Genomic DNA, 25,955 nt, shown 5'->3' with positions numbered 1-25,955 from the left:
CCGGCTCCCGGTTCGCAGGCCCTGTGGCCACGTGACCGGACGTGCGCCCGCCCAGCCGGAAGGGGAGGCCTCAGGCTCTCGGAGCATGCGCGGTGAGGGGAGGGGGGGGAGTCCTTAAAAGCACAGGCAGTCACCCCCCAGCCCAGGCCAAGTTTGGCAATGAGCAGCCTCCTCTCCGGGCGTCTGTGAAGTCTCTGGGGGGCGGGGGGATGCTAGGTGGTGGGGGCTGGCGCTGAGAATGCTGTCCACTCCGGGGCCCACGCCGCCTGCCTTGGCCCCCGGGGTACACGGCCAGGCTGCTCCCCTGGGGTGCCTCTCCCCGGAAGAGCCGAAATTAAACCCCTCTGACCTCGGATCGGCTGCGCGTCCACGCCTGCATCTCCACAGGGCGACCAGGGGCGGCGCGGGGTTCCGCACAGCACCGGGGTCACGTGTCAGCCTTTGCTCTACGGCCCTAGAATTGGTGTCATTTCAGCAACTCTTGATGAAGAAAATCACAGGCGCGTAAGGAACAAAATGATGTTTTTATTAAAAATTGTACCCATAGCACCTCTCTGTCTTCCTACAAGTGTTTTTTTTTTTTTTGTTTGTTTTTTCAAATGAGATCTGGTTTTCTGCACAATTCCAGAAAATGCCGGAAAAACTTAAGGACTGACCTAAGTCACCGATAAGCCAGAAGGCAAGGCTGACCGGAAGGGCGGCGCCCAGCCGACCAGCTCAGTTCGTGGATTCCCCAGTTCCCACCTTTTGGCTGGTCCACGTTGCAGGGATGCTGAATGAAAGAGCAGCATCTGGATAAGCGGACTGATTGCTCATTGGGAGAAAAACGACACTGTGTGCCAGGGATTCGTAAAAACTGAAAACCATGCTAAGAACCATTATGCAAACACCATGCTTCAGTCCAGTCGTGGTCAGGGGCGAGCACAGCATCACAAGGAGTTTACAGAGCGCGCGGCTTCTTCCTGCGACCGCAGGCCCTCACATCCTGTCTTCTTCCGTGACGACGTTTATCGAGCGCTCCTTAGAAGCACAGCCAGGGTAGGAGAGGCCTCAGTTTGGGCCAATTTATTCAGAGGGAGGAGGTGCAGGTGGTCGAGGAGATGTTCTCCATGCCCGCTGGGCACGGTGACCGCCCCTGCCGCTCCCGGGCCTGGAAACCTGCACGCGAGTGCCCCCCCAGTGGGGACCGGAGCCCCACGCAAACTTATCTCTGCAGCTCAGAGGGCACGGCCCCGCCGGCTGCTTTGCTGCGTCATCCTCCGGGAAAGGGCAGCTCTCCTGCCAACCCCGGGGCCTTGGATGGAGACCTCAGCCACCGCTGTGCACGAGACACCTGAAGGGCATCGCTACAGAAGAAGGCAGGAGAGAACATGTCCCCTGGCCTGGGGGAGAGAAATGTCGCCTGTCCTTTGTTCAGAAATGAGATTAAAATCCAATATCCATTTTCCTATTATGTGTTTTTTTTTTCCTTCCCTAAAGAGGAGAGGTTAGGAGTTAACGCTTCTCAAAGCCCACACTGTCTGGAGGCTGAGACCTAAGCAGAGACATCTGACTCTCGTCCTCCAATGCAGTGAGTGGCTCCCACGGGCCAGAGCCCCTGAGCTCCGGCGCCAACAACCGCCCACCGCCGGGAGCCCGCACAACCTCGTGCAGACAGTTCCCCCAAAGGAAGTTCACTCAAAGCCGGGAGAACGCAGGAAGTGTAATGAGCCTGGGAAAAAAGGCGACCTGCATTCACAAAAACCCAAAAGCAAGACACACCTCAAACCAAATCGTCCTCACCCTAACATGTCTCAGCACTTTCCTGTATTTAAAGCAAAGTCCGTATGGCTTAGAGAGCAGAGCGCACGGAAGGCAGCGTTGGTCCACGTCTCTGGCGGTCGGTTGTCTTTCGAGAAATTCAAGGGGCAGCCTTGGAGTTTCCTGTCCTTATCCCCTTTTGGGGCCGGGAGGATGGAGGTAGCCCTGGGCCCCGGGGAGAGGGTCTGTCTGGGGGGCTGTGGGGGCGACTTTCATGCAGGAGAGGCTTTGGACAGAGCAGCTAGGATTTTTGGTTTAGAATGTTTGTCCTCCACTCATAAAGGGAGGGAAGGAAGGAAGGAACAGAGGGAGGGAGGGGGAGAAGAGAGGAACTTTTCCACACCTTTTGGAAAAACTGAAAAATATTTTTCACACAACACAAAACTCTCTTTGGTCTCCTGAGACCACACTCAGCAACTCTGAAAGTGGAGGGCCAAGACAGCCCCTCGTAGGAAGAAGAGAGCCCCGCAGAGACCATGTGTCCCACTTGTTCCGCATGTGGCCACGAGACTGGCGCTGCTGGTCACTGGGCCCAGTCACTGACCCCTTGGGGACGGGCAGGTCCCCCGGGAGGACAGTACCTGCTTTGCTCCCTTGTGCCCTGGGGAGGGGGTGTCGACAGGCTTCCATTGGGGTGGGGACATGGGCCTTCTTGCAGCCCCAGGGCACAAGCACCCCTGGCCTCAGCCACACTCGTGTTACTTCTAGACCTGGGACCTGGGCTAGGGGGCTGGGCCACCTGCCCCTGAGACACCTTTTGCACAAATGATGTGATGGGCTGGAGGCCCAGCGACAGCTTGAACTCAGATTTTCAAAGTAGTTCATGCTATTTCCATTTAGCTAATACACTGCAACAGAACAGTACCAATGAAAGGGATAAAAGAGATTCCAGAAAACTCATTAAAGCTAAGAGCTAGCCTGGGGTCAGGGGCAGGGAAGGACCGAGGCTGCATGCTCGGGAGGGTCTGGGGCGCGGGGGGCCCGTCTTCTCACAGCCGTTTTGCTGTGTTCGGAGACGCTGTCGCTCTTCATCCTTCCCACGCACAAAGCTAAACAAGTAATAAAAAGGCACCTGGAGACAGCAGAGACTCATTCATTTCATGTGACAGATTTTAAAAAAAGATAAAAAGATTTAAAAAATACTCTGGTTAACAATGCACACCTCTTACACAGCAAGCGACTCTGCGGACGCTGTCCTGTTTTCCCCGGGCTGGCGGGCGGCCGTGCACTGGGCGCTGGGGAGGAAGGCGCTCACCGAGCGCCGCGGCGGCTCCCGGCCCCGGGGGGTTTTCCTGCGCCAGCACTATCCGGTCAAAAGAAAGAAGGGGAGGAAAAGCCCGGAATGTCTCACCACCGGAATGACCCAGAAGGTACACTTAGAATCTCTGGCTCCGTTGCCAGCAACCATCCCTGCCTAGAAACTGCTGGGTGGGAACGTTTCAGAGATGGACTCAGCAGCGGGGTGGCGAGGCCCTGAGCCCAGGTCAGACCCCGGAGCGCGGATGGAGCCCCGCTGAGCCGCTGGTTCTCCCGCAGGAGGAGAGAAGCGAGCGGCCTGGAGGCAGGTGGAGTCTCCCTGCACCCCCAGCTCTTCCCCGTCTCCAGTCCTGCTAGCTGGCCCAGGACTGAGCACCCAGGACTGGGGAGGGTCTTCCGAGGTCCCCCGGGCTGAGCCCTTGCACCAGTGAAATACACCTTCTCATTAAAAGAAAATAAAACCAAAGAAACCTGTTTCCTGCAGCGATGTTACAAAAGGCCATTAAAAAAAAAAAAAACAAAAGCCTTCTAGTGGAAATCCTGCGTTCGCAAGTAGGTAAAATCCTCAGGCGTCAGACTCTCTGAAACCAAAGCTGGAGCTCAGTTCCTGGAGTTGATTGTCTTAACAAAACTGGGCTCGGGGTCCGCGGCCGCTCACACGAAGGAGGAGAAGCCGGTGAGCGGAGTCCGAGCGCCGCGGGCCGGGGGCGCGAAGACGGCGCTCTGCGTGGTGACCACCGCGTGCAGCGGCGCCCCCGCCTCGGCCTCGTACCTGTGCGGGGCCGCGCCCGCGCGCCGCTTCCACGAGTTGTAGTAGGTGGGGTCGCTCATGTAGTGGTTGACGAACGAGTGCTGGGGGGGCGCGTCCTCGGACTCGGAGTCGGTGCCCTGCGGACGGGACAGCCAGGCGTGAGCCAGCGCGGCCCGGAGGGGGCGCGGGGCCGCCGGGGCCGGGGAGGGGGCTCTGGGGGAGGGGGCCGCGGGCAGCAGGGCTGAGCGGGAAGCAGGGAATGGCGGGGGGCGGGGGGTGGCACCAGCACTGGTCACCCAAGGCGGGATGGTGCACATCAACTGTCTCACTCTCCCTTCCTCCCAGCCCACCCCAGGCCTCCCACACTCCACGCAACCCCGGGCGCAGACCGTCCCCTCCTCCCCCACCGGGCCGGGGCTGAGCGCTGCATCTCTGCTAGGGCCCAGCGGGACAATGTGCTGTCACTGCTTCCCAACCCGCCACTGTGCCAGAGCTGCTCCCAGGAGGGTCTACACTGCACTCTTGCTCCAGGCGAGGTCCACGCTCCATCTCCCACCCAGGAGAGGTCCACACAGCCTCAAGGGGACGCTGTGTCCTCGCTGCACAGAATGTAGAAGAGCACGGGTGTGTGGAAGGCCCAGGGGCTGCAGCTGGCCTGGGTCTACGATGTAGCTCCCGCAGACCAACAGGATCGGATCCTGAGCACACGTGGAGGCAAGGAGAAGGCACATCCTCCATGACACACGTTTCCACCAAAGGTCACATCCACACAGACCTCTGAGGGCAGGTTGCAGAGGAAGGAGGCCCTACGTGAGAGCGACTTGCACGACGGCCCCTTCTCTCCAGGCGCTGGGGACTGACCCCTTCCCACACAGAACAGCCGTGGGGGGAAGCGGGCAGCCTGTCTGTGTTCAAAGATCAGTCCCTCTGAGGGTCTTTCCCCCTTTCTGTCTACAAGACAAATCAGCAGTTTCCAGCAAGAACAATTACTCCACAGTTCTTATGTTCATTTTCTTAAAGCACCTCCCTACGTCCTGTGCTGTAGTCTCGAGGGGAAGTTTTCAGCCCCTGGAAGGACTGCTGACCCAGACCGTGGAGGCTGAAGTGTCTCCCCCAGGGGGCAAGGGCAGAGGGCTCCTGGTTCCCCTGTCCCAGACCTGCTGGGTGGTCCTGAGACCCTCCCCTGGATCCTGGCAGTGTCCTGTCGCCTGGTAGGGATGGAGCCCAGGCTGGCCTGGGCTCCTCCCTCCTCCCTGCCCCCAGGGACCTGGCAGAGGCCACCTCTGAAATGCCAGAAATAGGTCTCCAGACACTGTGGCTTACAGCCTTTCAAGTTCAAGGAGGAGTGGGGAATTGTGGCTGAGCAAAGCCTCTCCCCTCTTGAGGCGCCCTGCCAGGCAGGACAACACTGGGGGACAGTGGGCTGGCATCTCCCTCTGTCCCTCACCGTCCAGCCACCGGTCAGCAGGGCGCCTCCTCTCTGGGCTCCAGTGCCTGATCTCTCAAGGCTTCAGCCACACCTGCCTGCCCTTCTCTCCCCAGAGGCTGTCAGGAGGCCAGGGTGGTATAAAGGAGTCAGTGGCCCTGAAATGCTATCTTAGAATCACCAGGGAAGTTTTGGAAAAACACAGCTTCCTGGACGGTGGCTCCCTCCTCCTAATTCATTGGGTCCAGGGTGGAGCCTGGGAACATGTATTCCTTGGTAGGTCTGGCAGGATTCTGATCAGTGGCCAGGCCCAGGTAGGGGAGTGGCAGGCAGGGAGGAGGGGTCAAGTTGCCTGCTGGCCCTCAGAGAAGGCCCTCATGAAGATGAAGGGTCCCTTGGTGCCGTGGGTGACTTGGTGGATGGAGGGTGACAGCCTGCACTGCCACTCATGCAGGACCCGCCGCCCACACTGCCCTCTACCTGGAGAGCTGGCATCTTGTCCATTAGGAGTCGGGGGAGGCCTCCAGGCCGTACAGAGGCCCCTCGTGTACACAGGGTGGAGCCGGAGACTCCTGGGATTTTTTGGGCACAGACTGAAAACCTGGCTCTCACTGGAGTATTTACATAAACGGAACAGTGAGCCACAGATTCAGGAATTCTCAGGCCGTTTAAGGTAAACTGTTTGTGTTACGGCCCCATAAACCATCGGCAGCTGATCACAGCTGTGGTTCGGTTCCTCTGCTCTTTATTGAGGCCAAGCTCCTAAAAGTGCGGGGCTGACCAATGTCCCCTCCTGACGCGTCGCCACGGCTGAGCTGGCCTCAGGGCGTCTGCTGGATCCCAGCTCCTGGCGCCCCCTTCCTGTAAGCTGCTTGTCATTCCAAGCCCACGAAGCTCTGATAAGCCAAAGCTGTTTTTGTGGCTCGTTTTGAGGCGGAGCCTGACCTGTGTTGAGCAAATGTGGCTGCTGACCCTCAGCTGAACCCATGGGAGGCTCTTCAGTGCGAATATTCTCAGGTGCTGCTGCAGAAACGGAAATGCGTTCTGCCACAGAGCGCTGCCCGGGCCCTGCTGGAGATGGCACCTTATATTTGACACAGTCCCAAGCCCGAGAAATGTTCCCGAGTCTCTGGTCTCTGATCAGCTCAGATGGGAGATCAGGCACCTGGATCTGTGGCTGTGCGTGAAGATCTATTCTTCATCTGTTTTCTAGAAGCCTTGAGGGGGCTCACGAGGCCGAGCTCTGTGTAAACTCAGATGGGAGTGAGGAGGACCAAGGTCACGGAGAGAAGCTGACACTGATTTTGGCTCTCAATTTCCTGAAGCTCAGGGAAGAGCCGCCCATATTGAAGTGAACAGAAGGCCTCCTTTCTCATGAGAAATTCACAGAACGCTCAGAGATGTGGTTCCTGGTTTATGATTATCTGAAGACTGAACAAGGTCCAAAATTTCATCCTCCGGTGTTCGGGGTCCTCCCCACTCACTGTCCAACCATAAGGAGGTGTGTGAGAACGAAGGTGAGAGGTAGCAATGGGATTTGGTCTCTTCATTTTGTGTCTGAGAGAACGGGGGCCCAGAGAAGTGAGTGACCCTCTCAGGGTCGTGTGGGCTGGGGACAGAGTGAGGCAGATCCTGCACCGGCACCATAGCCCAAGGGACAGGAATAGGCTTGTTAGTAACAGTTCAATTGCAGCTGCATGAAAGGTCAGAGACACCTCGTGGGGGGGGGACCCACACCAAGTCTCTCGGGTGGTGGAGAATCCATCGCAGGCAGTAGTCACTTGTTTTGTAAACCTGTCCAGCACCCAGGGGGTGACCTGGGGCACTTCCCTCCCCTCCTTCTGCCTTGGCCTCCCACTCTGCAACGGTTCAGACAGCAGAAGAGGGTGACCCCTGTTCCACCTTTCCCTGTCACAGGGGCTGAATGGCTTACCCCTCAGAAAGCAGTGATTGGCTAATGGGTGGTCATGTGACTTAAGTGGAGCCAATCAGAACCTGCCCTGGGATTTTTCACATAGCATCTGGAAGAGCAGAGTTCATCGTGTGGGGACCAGGCTGGGCGGCTGTCAGCCTTGAGTGGCAGGGCCCAGAGGTCCAGCCAGGTGGTTCCAAAGGCCCCTGTGAGAGAACAAGACCATCACGCAGAAAGGAGGGACAAGGGACTAAGAGCTGTGTCTTTAGTTTCTTCTTGTTCATTGAGGCAGAGTGAGAACATTCCCAGGTCACATGGCACATGGGGTGGGGGTGGGGTGGGGTGGGGGTGAGGCTTGGGGCCTCTGGGCTCCTGCTCAGATCATTCCGTTTCCCCCACCAGAAAGTGCAGAATTAAAATGCCATTCTTCCTCCTGCTGCTGCTCTGTTTACTGTTTGAATGTCGTTATTATTTTTTAATGAGGATGTATTTTAGTGAGTTAGAATTATTGACAAAAAGGAAATGCTGCAGGGCTTTTTTTTTTTTTTTTTTGTAAGTTTCCTGTGTGATCTGAAGTAGCGATGTGTGTTGGTTTCCCAGGAAACCGCAGAAGGCCAGCCCGTGATTGGGTGTGCTGGTAGACCGACTGTGAGCGTTTCCAAAGGTGCACCGATGCCTGGTAAGCAGCTAATAGAGATAATCTCAGCACTTTTGCTGCTATACTGGCAAGATGAAAGACTCAAGTATTAACAGGGAATTAATTAGGTATGAGGGGGTTGGTCTGAGTTGGTTGGAGCAGGAGAGATTTTGAAAACTGCTGCTTTGGATTTTGAAACTAATTTTTAAATGCAAGTTGAGCAGTAGCTCTGGCATCATTCACAAGCAGCTGTCTTTTATAAACGGCGACAAACCCTCTTACTTCCAAATGGAGAGACACAAAGAGCCCGGCATGTGGCATGTGATGCTGGTGGCCTAATTTAGAGCAACTCCGCTCGGGCAGGTTCTCGTGCGCCTGTGAACTGAATTCTCAGAATTTTCACTTGAACAAGTTTCTGAAAACAGTTAAAAAATACCCCAGGGAGAAAAGGATGGTGTCACTATCTTCTCAGTGAAATATTAGCTTCGCAGAAGAGCCCTTCCAGCAGAGACCCCACCCTAGTTGACCAATGATCAGTGCATGTGAGGTGGCACTGACGTGTGTGTAATGAGGGTACCAGGACGAGAAGAGAAAGAAGGAAGCAGAAAAGATACTGAAAGTCACAATGACTTTGAGAAAATAAAAATCTCCACACCCGACAAGCTCAGTAAACCGCACGAGGATACACGGAGCAAGACTCACACCCAGACTCAGCGCAGTTAAAGCGACAAGAGTCAGCAACGAAAGGAGACTCCTGAGATCAGCAGGAGGGCAGTGACTCACCCCGGACAACGGAACGCAAATAATACTAACATCCGACTTCTAACCAGGAAAATGTGGGATGGAAAGCAAGGGCGTGACGCATTCAGAGAGTGGAAAGAAAACTGTCAACCAAGAATCTTACATTCGGCACTATTTTCATAAGTGAAGGTGAAAATAAGATATTCTGAGATAAGTAAAAACAGAAAGATTCCTTGCTAGCAGACCCGCCTTGCAAGAAATGCTGAAGGAGGATGGTCGGGTTGAAAGCAAGTGACACCAGACAGTAATTCAAATCCACATCAAGAAACAAAAAGTACCAACAAGGGTAATTACATAGGTAATTACAAAAGACAGTGTAATTACCTATTTTTTCTCCTCTCTTCTCTTAGCTGATTTAAAAGCAGTTGCATAAAACAAGATGTACACGATGGTACTGTTGGCCCGTAATGTACAGAAATGGAGCATACTTAACAGTTGGAGCCAAGGAGGCAGTAAAGTAAGGAAATGACACCTTGATCCACAGGAAGATGTAGAGAACCAGAAATAGTAAATAAAAAGTTAAAATGATAACCTCTAAATATATACTTGCTCTCCTTTCTTCTCTCAACTTCCTTAAAAGACACAAAATTTCGTAAAGTCATATCTGCAAAAATGCATTTTTGAGTTTGTCACATGCATGGACGTAATTTGTATAATCAGAGCACAGGGGCGGGGAGGGACTAGATCGATACAGGAGTCATTTCCGTATGTCACTGAGATTTAGTCTAAATGTGGAGTATACACTGATCCTAGGGTAATGACTAACAAACATAACTGAAAAAATATACAACAAAAGCAAAACAAGGGACTTAAAATGGTACACTAGAAAATATTCACTTAACCAAAAAAACGACAGTAAAGGAAAAATAGAGAGGAGACATGTAGAAGGCAAATACCAAACTGGCAGATGTAAATTCTGCCTTAGCAGCAATTATATTAAATGTAAATGGATTAAACATTCTAGTCAACAGGTAAAGGTTGGCTGAATGAATAGACTACTATGATCCAGCTATAAGAGACACACTTTGCAGGGAGGGTAGAGCTCAGCTGTAGAGCACCTGCTTAGCATGCACGAGGTCCTAGATTCAATCCCCAGTGCCTCCATTAAAAAAAAAAGATAGCGAGACATTTTAGATCCAAAGATTTAATACATTGAAAGTTAAGTGATGGAAATGATATACTATGTGAACAGTAACCAAAAGTGAATTGGGGTAGCTGTACTAATATCAGACCAAATAGATTTTAAGACCAAGATTGTTACTGGAGACAGAGGGACGTGCTATGCTGATGAAAAGTTCTAGCCATCAAGTAGATAAATGGTTATAAACATATATGCATCTAAAAACAGAGCCCTCAAATACATGAAATTAAAATGGACAGAAATGAAGAAAGAAATAGACAATGTTTACCGTAACAGTTAGTCTTCAATACAGTAACAGATGGCAGAAGATCAAAAGTGCAGAAGACTGAAACCACACTATAAATCAGCTAGACTTAGACACACATGGAGCTGTCCACGCGGCAACGGCAGAACAACATATTCTTTTCAAGAGGCTATGGAATATTCTTGCAGCATGCACCAGATGCTACACCATAAAACAAGGCTCCATAAATTTAAAAGGACTGAAAATGTACAAAGTATGTCCTCTGATCACAATGGAATAAGATTAAAAATCAATAACAGAAGAAAATCAGGGAAGTTCACAAATACGAGGAAACTGAAAGCACACGGCTAAATAACCGTTACGCCATACGGCTAAACTGTGCGCTGTGTGAACCGCATCTCGTTCCCACTGCTTAAAAGACGGGGTTCAAAGGAAATGTTCCCAATGGAGCTGGCATGTCCAAGATCCCTCTGTTGGGATCTCATGAATATTTAGTGCCTGCAAATCTCCCAAAGTCGAGACCTCGCAAAATTACAGAGCACAGAACGCCGGAAGAAAGACAGACATCTACCCGCGAACCCAGGAGCAGACAGAGAGCCAGGCATGCGAGTTCTCGGCCTGGACTCCATGGGGCTTTGGCTGCAGGTGTCTATCACAGGCTTCAGGGGGGCCTGGAGCCCCAGATTCAAGGTGAAATTCTAGGTGGGGAGCGCACCCACACCTCTGATCAACTTCCTTGACCCCGAAGCATCTGGGGATTCCTCCAGGCACAGGGCTTGCCAGGGCCCCTCACTCACTCAGCCACGCGTCCTGTGCCAGGACCACTCAGTGCTGCATGGCAGGTCTGGGGAAGAGGTGGCTCTGGGAGCAGATGTCCAGGCCGCCTTTCCACTCCCCGCATTAGTATGTCTGGGGAGACACTGGAAACCGCATCAAAGCCATGGTGCTCTCATCTATTCGTGAGGATCTGAATGGCCTCCGTGCAGGCGTGAGTGTGGAGCCCACATCCCTCTCTCCTCCCCGCCCGCCTTCTCCTCCCTGCCTCCTTCCTCCAGCTCTGTGTGCATGTGTGTGTTCAGGCACGCACGTGTGTCTGCATGCATGTGTGCATGTATGAACAGTTTGAGTTCAGTGCCTGTGTGCTTTTAATAATCCTCCGTGCAAATGAGCTGAATTTGAATCTCAAAACACCCACATGTGTGAAAGGATGAACAGACAGAATGCTTCCCCTTAACCCGTCCTGAGAATGCTTTTACCCACAAATTGCCCAGAATTCATGAATCCAATCCTGGCAGCTCTGGGAATAGCCACCAATGCCCGGCGCTGGGCTGGAGGGGGTGGGGCAGGGGTGACTGAGCTCTGGACACGTACAGGCGTGGGCGGGCGTCCAGCCTCAGCACCCACGTGTGGGATGACCTCGGCCTGACTCTGGTCCTCTGAACTAGGATGAGAATCGCCCTGCCTCGCGGGGCTGATCTGAGCTCCTACGAGTGTTCCTGGCCCAGAGCAGGCGCTCGGTTCATGCTCAGCACACCCTGAACCGTGCGCAGCGCAGCCCTCGGTGCTGGCACACGGTCCCTATGAGCATCCTCCCTGATGGCTGATGTTTAAGGCGGGAGTTCGGGACCCACATGAGGCAGGTGTGTCTCTAACTGCTGGCCCAGGGGGTGTCTGCCAGCCGGTGGCCCTGCTCCTCCGCTTGGCACGAGGGGCTGGCACTGGGCTGCTGCTTCCCTATCACAAAGACGCGGGCCAGGGCTTGTGGGATTCACCCGGTGGCCCCTCGGTTCAAACGAATGTGCCTTCTCATCGTGTGCAGTGCTGAGTGCCGCCCGCTGCTCTCACCCGGCCCAGGCTCCGGTGCAGAGAGGGGGCCCAGAGTCCTCTGTCAACAGAGCCCGTGAAGCAGAGTAGGCTGGTTCCCCGGCCACCCGCCCGCTGCCCCGTCCTGCGGGGAGTCATGTCCAAACCTCATGTTAAAAGAAGCTGCGTTATGAGCCTCAGGCTCAATGAGGCCTGAATTCAGGTCAAAATGAAGCAGAGGCTCGCTTTAGATTAAATATTGATTTAGGGTATGAATGCCAAGAAGCGGGCAGGCCCACGTGTCCGGCACGTCGCTCGGTGAGTTTTGTCCCTTTCAAGGCTTGGCGTCTCTGAAGCAGAAGCCTGTGGGGCTGACGGGGACCCACCCTGATTTGCTGCTTGGGTGGTTGTGCCCGTGGACGTAAGGTGTCGGTGAGGGCTCCTGGGGAGACGCGGGCTCTCCTGGGGTCCCCATGGCTGCTGCAGGGCGCGTCCTCCCCAGCGCCCTCACAGGGCCTCCGACCAACCTGCTCAGGTGTGCGGGGAGCGCCCAGAGAGCCGTGGGGCGTGGCCAGGGGTCACAGCTGGAGGCTGGCACCCCCTCAGGGTGGGGCCTCCCTAGCCGAGAGCTCACCGCATGCCCACCCGACCCTGTCGACTGACCCAGAGCTGCTGTGACCAAAGTCCTCTCTTCAGTACAAGACCTGGGAGGCTGGCGGGAGGCGGGGCATGTCCCTGGGGTGGGGGTCCCAGGATCTCCCCATCCGGCAGGCTCGGGCCCTCGGTTACCCAACTGAGGTCTAGGCCACCATGGCCCACAGCGACCTCCAGAAATCACTAGGTTTATTTCTGAATGCAAAACGGGACGAGGATGGTCTGCAGACCTGAAATCCTCTTTGGGCGAGGCACAGAGGCAGGAGCTGGCCTCGCCCAGGGCCTTCGGGACTCGTCCACGAGGTGGGGTCACTTGTCACTGGCCTGGCCTGCCTCGTGTGGTTGTAGAGGCTTGAGTGAGACCAGGGACATGGCCCTCGGGGCCGGCGGCGGGTGGAGACAGAGCGGGGCACTGACCTCGGACTCTGAGGCGTCCACCGACTTCTCCTTGAGGTTTGTGCTCTCGGTCAGCACTGCGCCGTTGTACTTGCTGCAGAGGTCCTCGTCCGAGTAGTGCAGCCCGCCGGGGCTCGGCCGGGGCGGGGACCTGGGGACCGGGACAATGCCACACTTACCCCACCCGGCTCGGGCAGCTCTGGGCAGAAGATACCCCTGGAGGCTTCCCTCCTGGCATGCCCTCTGGCCACCATCGCGGCCGCCTGTGATGCCCTCTTGCAATGGGTGCAATTTCCTGTCTGCCCACAGCCCCCAGTGACAGGCACCCCTAACCTGGGGGCATCCAGCCGATGGAGTCAGCCTGGGAGGTCTCCCTAGATCATGTCCCCCACCCCCGGGACCTGCCCTCTTTTCCTGTTCCTAGGAATGTATTTAACGTACCTCTAACCCTCGCCAGCCCTGCCCTCCCAGATTCAGCAGGGCCCCTCTGGGACTTGGTGGACACTTGCGGGGTGGGGCCCCGGGGCTGCAGCCCCCGCGTCCATACCTGGTCCCGTTCTTCTTGGAGAAAGTGTTCTTGACATTGAGGTGACGGCTGCTGAGCTCCAAGGCAGCAAACCCTCCGTTATCCAGGGTCACGGACTCCTCCATGTTGGAGATGCTCTTCCCTAAAGCCGGGCCGGGGCGAACGAGGGAGGGTCAGAGAGCAGCCCCAGCCCTACCCCACCTGAGCCAGGGCTGGCCGCCTGCGGCGTCCCCTGCGGCGGCTGAGTGGAAACTGGGAGCGGCTTGCTGGGCGGGGAGCATCAACACGGGAACAAAATGACGGTGGGGCAGCACGGTGTCTGTTTCGCCTGGCGCCAAACTACAAGCATCCTTACCAGTGTCTTACTCAGGAGTCCGCAGGGTGCAGGCACTTTTTAACAACTGAGGAAATTAAATACTTCATCCATTTCAAAATAAAAACCTGACTGTCATAAAACTGTATGTAGAGCATAGATTGACAAGGGGTGGCTGCCGAAGGGTGCAGGGTTCTTCCTGAGGTGGTGAAAATGCCTTAAAACTGACGGTGCCAATAATGGCCGCACAGGTCTGTGAGCGTGACTGGACGCGGCTGACACCGGTGCTGTTGCTCCCCGCGGCGCCCAGCACCCCTGTGGGCTCCTCCTGCGCCGCCTCGCTGCCCCTGGTCCCTGTCTCCCTCCCCTACTAGACTGGAAGCTCTGGGAGGCACAACCTAGTTCTGCTCACAGAGTTGGGCTCTGAACTACGTCCCAGCCTCCAGGACACTGTGAGCATGCAGCCAGGGGTCCGTGCGTGTCTGTAAATTCATCAGCATCTCTAACCCCGAGGGTCCTCTCTGCGGGGGACCCCACAGCACCTTCCTGCTTTACCCGTGCGCGCCGGAAAGGCCAGCAGAATGCATGGAGAGCGGCAAAGGCAAGGGGAGGTTGCTTGCGAGGAGGGATTCGGGTTGATGGGAGGTGAGTGGGTGAGAACTAACATCAGAGGGGAAACCTGATGGGGACGGTCGTCCGCGGGAGTGGAGCGAGGCTGCAGCAGCCAAGGCTTAGGTTCCTTGCGTCTCCTGGGCAGGCCCGTGGACATTCAGGTGGACGAGGGGCTGTTGGGCTTTTTCCCTCCCCCTGGGCTTCGGTGATGACGTTAAATGAATGCTCTAGGGTGAGACTTGAGTATCAGCACCTGACTTTCCGGGTCTGTTTTCCAGATGCAGAAGGAGGGGGAGAGCGGGGAGACTTTCTGTGTGCCAGACATGGGATTCTGTAATAGTGTTAACGCAGCAAAACGACACGCCCCTCCTACGTGGTAAATCCCACGGGGATACAATCTGATTTACGGACACTTGTTAGAAGTGAATTTATACAGAAAAAAATAAATCCTTTCTTACAGGGATGAATGGATTAACGTTACAGAAGCAAATGGCGGGCAGTTTCAGTGCCTGGTGTTATTAACCCTCGTGGTGCAGTGACGGCGCTGCTGTGGCTGGGGGCCGGGGACCCGTGCCCCCCGCCCTGCAGAGGTGGCAGAGGATTTCTAGCACCCGGTAAGGCTCCCTCAGGCACCTTCTGTGTTTGTGCTTCTCCGCTAAGGACCCCCACTGTTCTGCTTTCTAGAAACATCCATCCGTCAGGTGGCTCCTGGCCGTCCCTCTTTGGTGGCCACTCTGCCCCGTGCTGGTTTGCCCATGGCTCTAATGATGGCGATCTGCTCAGCAGCAGACACTGAGCGCCGGGTATGCGTGCTGGGAGCACGAGGGTGACCCGGCGCCCAGGGCTCGGAGCTGGGCTGCGGGGCGTAAGGCAGGTTCTCACCCAGGAAGCGAGAAGGGCTGGACCACAGGCACGACTCTGCATGAGTCCCCGGGCCGCACCTGACGTCTGAGATGCGCCCCAGGCCGCTGTTCTCATGATACCGAATAGTGTGACTTTTCGTCTGTTTAACGCGTTACACTTTCTAATCACGTGCAAAAACACGACTGCATCTGAGCAACGGGGCAGATGAGGAGACAGACTCACAGAGGCCATGTGACCCAGAGGACACATGGCTAATCTGAGGGCAGAACCGAGGTCCGGAGCGTGGCGCCTGCTGCCTCGGAAAGGAAGGTGGGCGCCTCTGTTTTATGGGGTGAAATGGAGCGCGGATGTCGGCCCCACAGACGTGGGAGGAAAGAAACCGCGAGCATTTCAGCTCGGGGGCCAGGGCCCCTCTGGAGACGGCAAGGGGCGCGTCCCACCTGTGCTGCAGCTCCTGTATCTCTTGTTCTGTCCGTGCAAGACCAGCGCGAACACCACCAGCAGGAGGACGATGAGGCTGGACAGCGCTGTCACCAGGAGGAACCACCACTCCTCGTAGAACGGGGTTTCCACCTGGGCTGCAGGGGCACGGAGACACGGTCACGTGGGACGAGAGTCCGGAGTGAACCCGGCACCGCCGTGACGGCCGCGGGGGCTTCCTGGAGGGGAGCGAGGAGGACCCGAGGGGCAACCCTGCGTCCCCGGGAGGCCCAGGGCTCTGCCTGGTCTGAGCTGTCACAGGTGGACTGACCAGTCTCCCGGAGACAAGGCTCGGGGCCACCTCCTCTGCCAGCCGGGGCTCCTCTCATCCCAGGGGCCCCTACCCGGGAGCCTGCCTGGACCGCCTCCATCACGCTTCTGTTCTGGTTGCATCTGCTTCCTGCTGCTGCTCCAGTTAGAGGGAGGGAGGGACCGAAGGGCCTGGACTTGCTCCTCCCTCTGGTGTGGAGGCTGCCCCCCCGCCCCAGCCCCCTCACCACCTCTATCACCACCGCCACACGCCACCTGCCTGGGGCCTGTCACCTCGCCCGGCCACTGAGGCCACTTCCCAACCGTGTCCCCTCTCCTGCCTCACTCAGTCCTGAACGTTGCAGAGCGAGTTCTCAGGTGGAACACGCGGCCCCTCCTAACAGCCTCAGCGCTGGGCCCCACCAGCCACGGGGTGCAGTCTCAGCCTGGGGGCCCCGTGGGCCAACTCCTGCCCAGGCCGAGCGCTGGGCCGTCTACACCCACACAGAAACCATCTGTGTGTGGTTTAATTCGGGCCTCCAGCAAAACCGAGCCAAACAACTGTCCCCGCCTTGAGATACGCTTTCCCAGAAGGAACAGAAAAGGTTTCATCTGAAAGTTGCTTTGAAGGACCCTCTTCTCCCTCATGTTTTATTCTGTTTACTCAGAACAGAAAAACGGGAGCTGTTTCTTGGTGGGCGCCGGATGGCCCGGGTCCCGCCGGTGCGTTCCGCGAGCTTCCCGGCAGGGGAGCCCGTTTCCAGGCAGCAGACGCCCACCCGGGATGGAACGTGCAGCCTGGCCCAGGTGGAGCCCAGGGCCTGCCCGCCAGGAGCAGAGGCCTGCAGGAAACGCCTCTCCCTTGTGTTGCATTCCTCACTGGCCGCGTGAAAAGTGTGCGTGCGGGGAGTGAAGGGGGGAGGTCTGCTCTGGATGATGCAATGCCACAGGGATTCCCTGGGGAGGGCAGCATTTTAAATTCCAAATATATAAGTTGGCTTTCAGGCTGGACATTAAGTCCTCCATCTAAAAAGGTCAGTGCATCCCCAGCTGGCTGCTGGGCAGGAGTCTAGAGTGGGCCTGAGAAGAAGGGCCGGGGCTGGGGTCCAGGACTCCCACCCCAGGTGGGACACCCCTAGGTCTGCAGAGCGGGGCCTGAAGCAGTGCCAGCAGGTGACAGCCTGCCAGCTTCGCTGAATGATGAGACAAGCTGACCGCCGTCCAGCTGGCAGCCAAGGCCGGTGCTGGGCTGCCACAGATTTCAGAAGACTGTTCAAGCCAGGGCGCCCTGTGACCTCCAGGGTGTGGAGCCACCATCCCACGTGGGAACCGGCCTTCGCCACCGGCTCCGCCTGGTGGGATGAAAAGCTCTGTGCGTCTCGAATTGCTTTCTATTGATCTCCGTAGATGAACCAAGGGAAGCAAATCTTGAATTGCTGACCCGGGGTGGTGGGCGCTGGGGGGTCCTTATTCTGTTCTCTCTACTTTGGGGTCTGTTTAAAATGTTCATAATAAAATGCAGGGAATAAGGAAATTGTGATATTTCTAGATAGTGTTCGTTGGACAAGTGAGGGGTGCTCTGGGTCCTTCCCGCAGCCCCTCCCCCTCGGCACCCCCGGAATTCCTGTGCGCTCCCCGCCAGGAAGACAGGCCTGAGTGCCCACAGACGCCGTCCTTCCTCCAGGCTCACGGCAGGGGAGGACGAAGATGCCTGCAGTTTACACCAGTGCAGCCAGGGGCTTACACCGGTGGATGCAGGGGAAAGAAATGTGTTTTTCTTGATTGTAAGGAAGGTTCTGGTGGTTCCTGGCCCAGGCTCTGCCTGCCACCTCCAAACGTCTCTCTGCCCTGCCCTCTGTGGCTGGCTCCCTTTTCCCAAACATGTCTGCACAGTTGGCCAGACACCGCCCCTCACCGGAAGCCCTCTGGAGCCTGGCTTGCAGCCTCGGCTGCAGGTCAGGACTGCTGCAGAGTTAAAAAATAATGATGCCCAGACCCCTGCCCCACGGGATGCAGTCACAGCCTCAGGGCGGGCCCTGCATGTCCCTGCATGTCCCCGAGGGGGGAGCCTAGGGTGCAGCCAAGGTTGAGACCCACTTCTCACCTGCACCTGGGTCCCAGGAGCAAGTCCAGACCACGGGACCTGCCTCCCCTCCCCTCCCCACCTCCTTGTCCCACCTCGGCTCCTCCTTTGCTACCCCCTTGCCTTGTCCCAGGCTCTTCCTTCCCCCGTGGCCATCTCCTCTGTATCCTTCAAGACCCAGCCCCAGCACACCTCCTCCAAGAAGCCCATCCTGGTTTCCGGGGTCACTTCCACCCCACATCACTGGTGAGGACGGAGTCTAGCACCATGCATACTCGAGCCTCCTCCATCCCCGCCACTCTACCCAGAGTGGAGCTGAGGGCAGGTGCCCAGAGCGGGCCACCCTCCACCTTCAGTCTCGTCTGCAGAGCGGCACCAGGTGCAGGACCCTCCTGGGCCTCTCCGCCGTCTCTCAGGGATGCCCCAGCCTGGCGTGCCCTCACTTCGGGGGCTGACACGCTCCCTGGCAGCTGCTGGGGGCCACTTTTGTGTTTCAAAAGTGGCGGGTAGCTCCCCGGTAAGGACACGCCAGCGAAGGGAGGGTCTCAGGAACGCCTTCACCCCAGAGGGGACCCTGCTCAGCCCAGGCTGACGGCCCTTGCCCTCGCACACGACTCCGACTGAGGAGGAAATGGGCAGAATTCAAGAAGGCTCGGGCTCAGCGCGGTCTCCTCCAAGGAGAAGCAGGCGAGGGGCCTTGCTGGTGACACTTGGGTCCGGCCAGAGGTGGGGGTCCACACCGCTCTCCCCAGCACCAGGTGCTGGGCGGCCCGCGCGAGGCACACAGTGGCCCTCTTCCCATCGTGATGGGTCCACGTCACCCCCCCGCCACCAGAGGAAAGAGCTTCAGCCCCGCATTCCTGGGAAGGGCGCGTACCTGACATGGCGGTGGAGGGGCCGCTGGGCTCCCCGTAGCCCACCTGGTTCACGGCCACCACCCGGAACTCGTAAGTCACTCCTTGCCTGAGCTTATCCAGGCTGATGGCGTAGGACGTGGCGCCCCGGGGGATGTCCTTCACAAACGTGTCCCACAGGCCTTCATCTGCAGGGGACACGAAGCAGGGGCAGAGGTTAGGGCTGCGTCTCTCCCAGATTGGGCCCCCCGCTCACAGACGACAGCCTGCCCTGCTGCTGGCCTGCAGCCGCCCTCCCCGAGGGATGGGTGAGGGTGGGGATGCGAGTGGCAGGACTCGGGCGAGTTGCTACCAGATACAAGTATAAATTAAAAAAAAATAGATACTTATATACCCACGTTCACCGCAGCCAAAAGGGGGAGGCGACCCAAGTGCCCACCGGCAGACGGTGGACAAACACGACGCGGTCCATCCACACAGAGGAATGGGATTCAGCCTTAAAAAGGAAGGAACCCCTGACACCTGCTACGACATGGATGGACCTTGAGGACGTGATGCTCAGTGAAGTGAGCCAGACACAACAAAGACAAATACCTTAGATGGGGTCCCTGGAGGAGTGGAATTCATAGAGACGGAAAGTAGAAAGGTGGGGGCCAGGGGCTAAGGGAGGGGGCGGGGGGTTACAGTTTAATGGGGACAGAGTTTCAGTTCAGGAAAATGAACAGGTTCTGGAGGTGGATGGTGGTGATGGTTGCACAACAACGTAGAGATACTTAACGCCACTGAACAGAACTCTTATAAATGGTTAAAATGGTAAACTTTATGTTATGTACATTTTACCACAATAAAAATACGGATGGAATTTTTCAAACCCCGACATACAGGAAACCATTAATAACAATGAAGCAAAAGCCAGAAAATCAGATGTGGAGAGAAAGGAAGAAGCTACACAGCCTTGGTACAAAGCCTGCCCCAGCATGTGTTAGCTGTGTGACCTTAGGCAGAGTACTTAACCTCTCTGGACCCTGTCTGTAGAATGGTGATGACACTGGCATCTACACCACAGGTGTGTTTAAGGATTAAACAATGCCTCCCACATAGCAGCACACCACATCGTGTTTGGGAAATAAAATATGACTCTAATCTCTAAGGAAGTCGTTTTGTTAAAAAGTGGGCTCAGGGCCCAGAGTGTTCATTTGAAGTAGCAACCCTTCAAGAATTATAAATTGTTTTATTGGCACAGGTATGTGATCTTTTTACAAAAGCAGGTGATCTGGAGAGGAAAGCACGTTTGAATCTGCACGTACACATGCTGACAGCTTCACGGGGCTGACGGGTGTCTGGAAACAACCTTACCTCACACCTGAAACACCAGACACGCTCGGGCGGGTGGCCCCATGGTGAGCGGAAAGCAATTGCTTGTGTGTCAGCCTGTATTTGCACAGGATTTAGGGTCTGTACCGATTAAGCCCTTAGAGTCGCAGGTTAATGAAGGAATGGATGTGACTGAGATTTTAAAGGCACAAGTCTCCGTACAGACAGAAAGTAGTACACTGATTATTTATTCCTAAATATTCATGTTTACAATAATTTCTCACCAAGATACCCATTACCACTAATAAAGTCAAAATGGCGAATCATTTTGCCTCCCCTCCCCCAAATGTGAGGGTTTACACATGGCATGTTTGATGTATGTGGTTTATTTCTGGTTTTGCAGGAACAATCAGGGAGCAACAGGCACAGAGAGAGGGTCTTCTCCGCACTCACCGCCCCCTCTGCCTGGAGCCCGTGGCCCCCCTCCCCACCCCACCCCACCCCGCCCCCAGCATTCGACCCACGAACACCTAAGAGCTCACTCTTTGGTCAGGCTGGTTGTTCCAGCCAACAGGGAATCAGACGCGATGTCTGTTCTCAGCGAGCTGTTTGTGTCTACACGGGCAGGGGACGGAGGAAAATCAACAAGGTAACTTCACCCTTTCAGATTCATCTTTTTGAGGCCGACCTTGACCCACGCCTACACTCCAGGAAGAGACGGCAGCTTCCGCCAGCGGGCCTCCAGAACACTCCATGACACTGACCTCTCTGTCTGCACCTCTGGGCTCTTGCATTTTTCAACAGTTCAGTAAACACCAGTTGACGCAATTCATCTCCCTGTCCTTACCTCCTCCCTTCCTTTCCCCCTCCCTTCTTTTCTCCCCTCTCTCCCTCCCTCTCTCCATCCATCTTTCCTTTCTTTTCCTTTCCTTCCTTCCATCTTTCCATCATTCCATCATCCATCCACCCATCCATCCTTCCTTCCTTCCATCCATCCATCCATCCTCCCACCAACCCATCCATTCACCCGTCTTTGTACCCCCATAGCTTTTCACAGGGTTTGGCACAAGCAAGCTTTCAGTAAATAACAATGCCACCATTTTATTTAGCACTTACTATGAGCAAGTGACCATTCTAAGGGCTTTAAATGTTGACTAAGTTGTGCAATGTTTTTCCTCTAAAAAGACAACTTCGTGCTGTAAAAGAGACTAAAGGAAAAATACAGACTCTTATACACTGGATACTGACTAAGCCCATTGAAATGAAGGGACTAAGAGCATGACAAGTACTCCTGAGCAGGCCTGAGCAGGCCTGCAGGGGGTTCCCTGAACAGCTTTTGCATTAATGTTTCTGTAATGCCTTCCTGCTACCCAAGGAAAAAAAAAGAGTTCCCCTTCCTCTACCGTAGCCTAAAGGCCACATTTTATTTTAAGCGCTGTCATAGCCCCAGGAATTATGTGCATTTTTCATAAAAACACTTTAAAATATTGATACAGAATCTCAGCACAGATGATTTACTTCGCAACCCATTTGCACTGAGAACTGCTGGGAGGGGCCACACCAAGAGAATTTCCTTCTGAGTTACCTGGAAAGTTAACTGCTTTTATTCTGCTTAATTCTTCCTTTCCAAAATGAGCAGAGTCAGCACTTCGGACTCCACCTGTACTCGCTGGGCTGCCTGCCCACGATCACGCTCACACCGCGACCCTGAGGGGCCGGGAAAACCCCGGCCGCGGCCACAGCGTCCGCTCTGTGTCTTCGCCATGGACTGGTTTTCCCATTTATATCATGTTGTTAAATAGCTCAATAAATCAATGGTAGAGAAAAGTATGTCTACAAATTAGGGGGGAAATAACATTACAGGACTATTAACCATAATGAGATTTGTGAAGCGCATTCTCCACGCACCAGGCTAATCCCCGGGCCTGGATTTCCATCTCAGTCCACACTTGAGAGCCATGTGGGCCCTTGCGTTTCTCAAGGCCATTCTGGGGATACGCCTTGGTTTGCTCCCGAGCCCCAGGTGAGGCTCGCCCGGCTGGGACGTGCGGGAGACCCCCGCCCGGGTCCCCTTCTCCACTTAGGAGCTCCTATGTCACCATCCTGGGAAAGCTCATGATTGGCCAAAGAGAACAGTCGCTCGCTTCCAAAGCCACACCCCTGGCTGGTTGAGGCCGGAGGACAAGACCGGCCCTGCTGGTGCCCAGGCTTCGACCTTCCTGGGGGTAGTGTCGACCTTCAGGCCGGGGCCTCCTGGTGTCCGTGGCATCTGCTGGGCCCAGCCCCCTTCCTGGACACCCAAGAGAGTGCCTTCCTGGACCCTCGCTGTTGGGAAGACGCCAGCACAAGGTAAGAAGGCGGGGAGACCGCTGGGAAATAAACTTGCAAGATGCTCCTGGATAAATCGCACTCGTCGCACACAGACCCCGTCGGGCTCGGGAGGCAAGCTGAGTGAGGGTCCCCGCACATGAGGGCGGCCCCACTGGTTGGTTTTCTGTAAAGAATATAAGCTCTTGGTCTTGGCTGCCCCATTGTGGTACCTGTCTCCTGGGAAATGGCTGGTTCTGACGACCCCTGTGAAGGAGAGCTCCTCCAGCCCACCAGGTCCGCCAGCCCAGCACACATGCTCCTGGGGAGGGAGCGAGTCGGCGCCACACCTCCCCGCCCAGCGGCAGGAGCACCTGTGTCCCCTGACGCGAATGGGGACGGATGTCTTCGGAACTGAGACAGAGCCGGGTCCAGGCACACCCAGGCTCCATTGCTCAGTTCACCCCTTGGATGCCCAGAAGCACATGGCGAGCTGCAGACAGGCAGACAGGCAGACAGGCAGACAGGCCGACAGGCCCACACAGAAGTTTGATTTCATGGGCGACTAAACGGGGTCTCCGTGCCGAGCGAGACTCGTTCATGGCCCGCGACGCCTGGTTCCGCCGACTCAGGCCCCCAGCGGCGGGCGGCCGCCCTCCTGCGGGTGCTGCTCCTTAAACGCTGCCGTTTCTCTTTCTATCGATGGTCTGCGTCAGAAACGTAACTGGAACAGGTGGGGCTGAAAGCAGAGGCTAAACACACCTGAGCTAAAAAAAAATGACCTTTTGTTGGATCCTCATTTAAGGCAGGAGACACAACAAGATGAATGTCAAAATCTGGAGGATGGCCTGTGCAGGGACCCAGCCCGCAGGGGAGCAGCTGCGGAGGCTGCCAGGCCGCCAGCATGGCGGTCGCAACGGAGACCCCAAAGTCCACATGGGCCGGTGACGGGTCGGAGCTGCCGCCGCAGCCCTCTGCTGGAGATGCCGACTTGGGAGCTCTGGTGGATTTTACACCTTCGGAAAAAATACCGATTTTTCTTTTCTTTGCTCATTTAAAAAGTCCACCAGTCAAAGTAGGAAAACGGGCAGGACGAGTGGGGAGAGGACTGCGGGGCTCCCGGAGGGCTGGAAGTGGAGGGGAGGGGCCCACTCGGGGGCGGGGGGCCGGCCCCCATCTAAACCGCTCTCATCTCTGGACCAAGTACATCCGTCGTGAGCAAAGCGACACAGCGTCTGCCGCCCACTGGGCACGTCCTCAGTACGGATTTCACGGCTGCTTTGGGGAGGAAAATGTACTTGCGGTTCCCTTAGTGCCGATCTAATGTGTAAATGTGTAAATCGGGTTTCCTGATCTACAGTCAAATGCTTCGGGATAATTTGTGTAAATGGATCATCCATGTGTGTCCGCTGCGTAGTTTCCACCACCTTCCTGGGAGCTCAGCCACACCGACTGGGAGGAGACAGTCACCCGACCAGAGGCGTGCCTCGGCCGAGGCTGCCCTGCGGAGTCTGGGGCCGCGTCCTGGGGCCCACACTCGCTGACCGCCCCTCCCCGGGAGTGAGAGGGAGCCTGCATCCCAGCCTGGTGCTTTCTGCATTCACGGCTGTTCGGTCATGTCCACATTAGGGCGTCAGCGGAATTCGCAGGGGTTGAAATGAGGATCCTCAGGTGAGATGCTGCACCAGCACCTCCCTGGGCTGCCCACCCTGCCGGCCACCCTCTCCTAGTCCTGCCGGCCATTCTCTCCCGCCAGTTGGGCAGCCAAGCTTCTTGCCTTCCAGGTGCAAGATGGAGACGTGGCCAGGCAGGAGGCCGGGCAGGCAGCTGGAGGCCCCCGGGGCACCCAACAAAGGGGCTCAATCTTCCAGACACCCAGTGGCGAGGGGCCCCTAGCGGAGGTGGGCAGCCCTCTATCAAAAATTACCCCTCCCCAGGTAAAACGGGGCCCACCCACCACAGCCCCGCCCCTTCAGACACCACCGCCCTGCCCGGAGAGTCTGGCCGGAGAGCCCGGGTGAGGAAAAGACACAGTGCCTGACGCGTGGGCACTGAGTCCCGTAGCAGATGAAAGCTGGGGTCCCAGGCCCGTGGGTCTGCACAGGGTTTAAGTATTGACAACTCATCAAAGCATTTCTTGACTCCCAGCTCCCCTCCCCCGCCACGGAGAGGACAGGGAGTCCTTCTCAATTTTCAGTGGCCGACAGCCTGCTCTGGGCGCCGTTTTAAGCTGAATTGCTTACTTTGAGGCCGCTGTAGCTCCCCGTGCAGCTGTGGGAAGCCACACCGAGTCCCGGGTGTCCTTGATCCAGGGCTCCCCAGGGTATCATCTCTTGAAACTACCGTGCAACACAACCAGGAGACGGAGAGTGACGCGGTCCCGGCACGGAGCCTTGCCATCACCCGAGGGCCCCTCCTGCGGCCCCTCTTAGCCAGACGCCCGCTGAGAGCCTTAGCTCTCATCAGGGAGGAGGAAAAGGCCCTCCTGTGTGCGTCCTTTGTGCCGGTGCTCTCTGGTCATTGGCTGACTCCGAGGGACCCCGTCTCAGGATGGTTTTAGATGCATAACTTAAAACTTTAAAGGAGACCCGTTATATCGGTAAGGCTCACAGTCACCTAGAGGGACTGAAGTTCACGGTGACGTCTGTCTCCTGGTTCCGTGGAAGGTGTTGGTCACGGGCTGCCTTGTTAAGCTACGTGGTCTTTGGAAGATGCAGTGGAAAGACGTGGATTTCGGTGACACCCGCATCCCAGGGCAAGTCAGGAGTCTTCGTGGACGCTTTGGATAACAAGGTCTTGCAGTGTCTGCACACGACAGTGACTTCAACGTAACATGAGTGTCCATGCCCCTGGCCGCTCCTGCCACAGCTGGAACGTGACAGGAATGCGGCTGCGATTTCACTGCCGGCAGTTCCACAGGAACCGCACTCACTTACCTACTGTAATGGGTTCGGTTGTGTCCCCCTGACACTCGTATGTTCATGGCCTAACCCTAGAATGGGACCTCATTTGGAAATACGGTCTTTGCAGATGGAATTAGTTAAGACAAGGTCTTTAGGATAAGCCTGAATCTGATGTGACTGAGGTCCTTATAAAACAAGGAAATCTGGACACGGATGGGAACACGGGGGTCGGCCACGTGAAGGGGGAGGGAGGGTCTGGGGGATGCGTCTGCTTCTGGCGCCAAGGAACACGGAAGGTCGCCAGCAATGCCCCTGAAGGGAGGGGGAGGCCTGAAGCAGCCCCTCCCCCGCAGCCCCAGAGGGAACCCCCTCCCTGCCCTCGCCTTGACCTTGGACTTCCAAACGTTGTCACGAGAGAGCTGGCTGGCTACTCGGGTGCCACCACTTTCCGAGGTACGGGGGGATGAGTGACCACAGAGGCCTCTGCCCAGCCCAGGCCTGTTGTGGATTTGGGACCCTCCGTTTCCAGAACAGGCCGAATGCCCCGCTTATCAGGAACTCTTGATATGCTCTTAAGCCAAAGAGCTATTCATGTCGCCTTCACATAGAAACTTTTTTGGTCTTATGT

At 56.2% G+C, this 25,955-nt stretch overlaps 1 protein-coding gene across 3 annotated transcripts in view; it reads right to left on the bottom strand.

Moving 5' to 3' along the window:
* Nucleotides 1-505: 505 nt before the first annotated feature.
* Nucleotides 506-25,955, bottom strand: part of SDK1 (sidekick cell adhesion molecule 1) — a 718,389-nt gene continuing 692,939 nt past the window's right edge. For all 3 annotated transcript variants that reach the window (XM_032459946.1, XM_032459947.1, XM_032459948.1), the window contains 5 exons: nt 18,827-18,991; nt 15,578-15,715; nt 13,370-13,490; nt 12,844-12,973; nt 506-3,945 (listed from right to left, as the gene is read on the bottom strand). In XM_032459946.1, the coding sequence (XP_032315837.1) occupies nt 3,712-3,945; nt 12,844-12,973; nt 13,370-13,490; nt 15,578-15,715; nt 18,827-18,991 (788 nt within the window). In that variant the 3' untranslated portion in view covers nt 506-3,711. The remainder of the gene's footprint in view (nt 3,946-12,843; nt 12,974-13,369; nt 13,491-15,577; nt 15,716-18,826; nt 18,992-25,955) is intronic.

Source organism: Camelus ferus, chromosome 18, assembly GCF_009834535.1.
Source record: "Camelus ferus isolate YT-003-E chromosome 18, BCGSAC_Cfer_1.0, whole genome shotgun sequence".
Taxonomy (NCBI): Eukaryota; Metazoa; Chordata; class Mammalia; order Artiodactyla; family Camelidae; genus Camelus; species Camelus ferus.
Note: the sequence above shows the minus strand (reverse complement) of the source record. Positions and strands in the feature narration are given on the sequence as shown.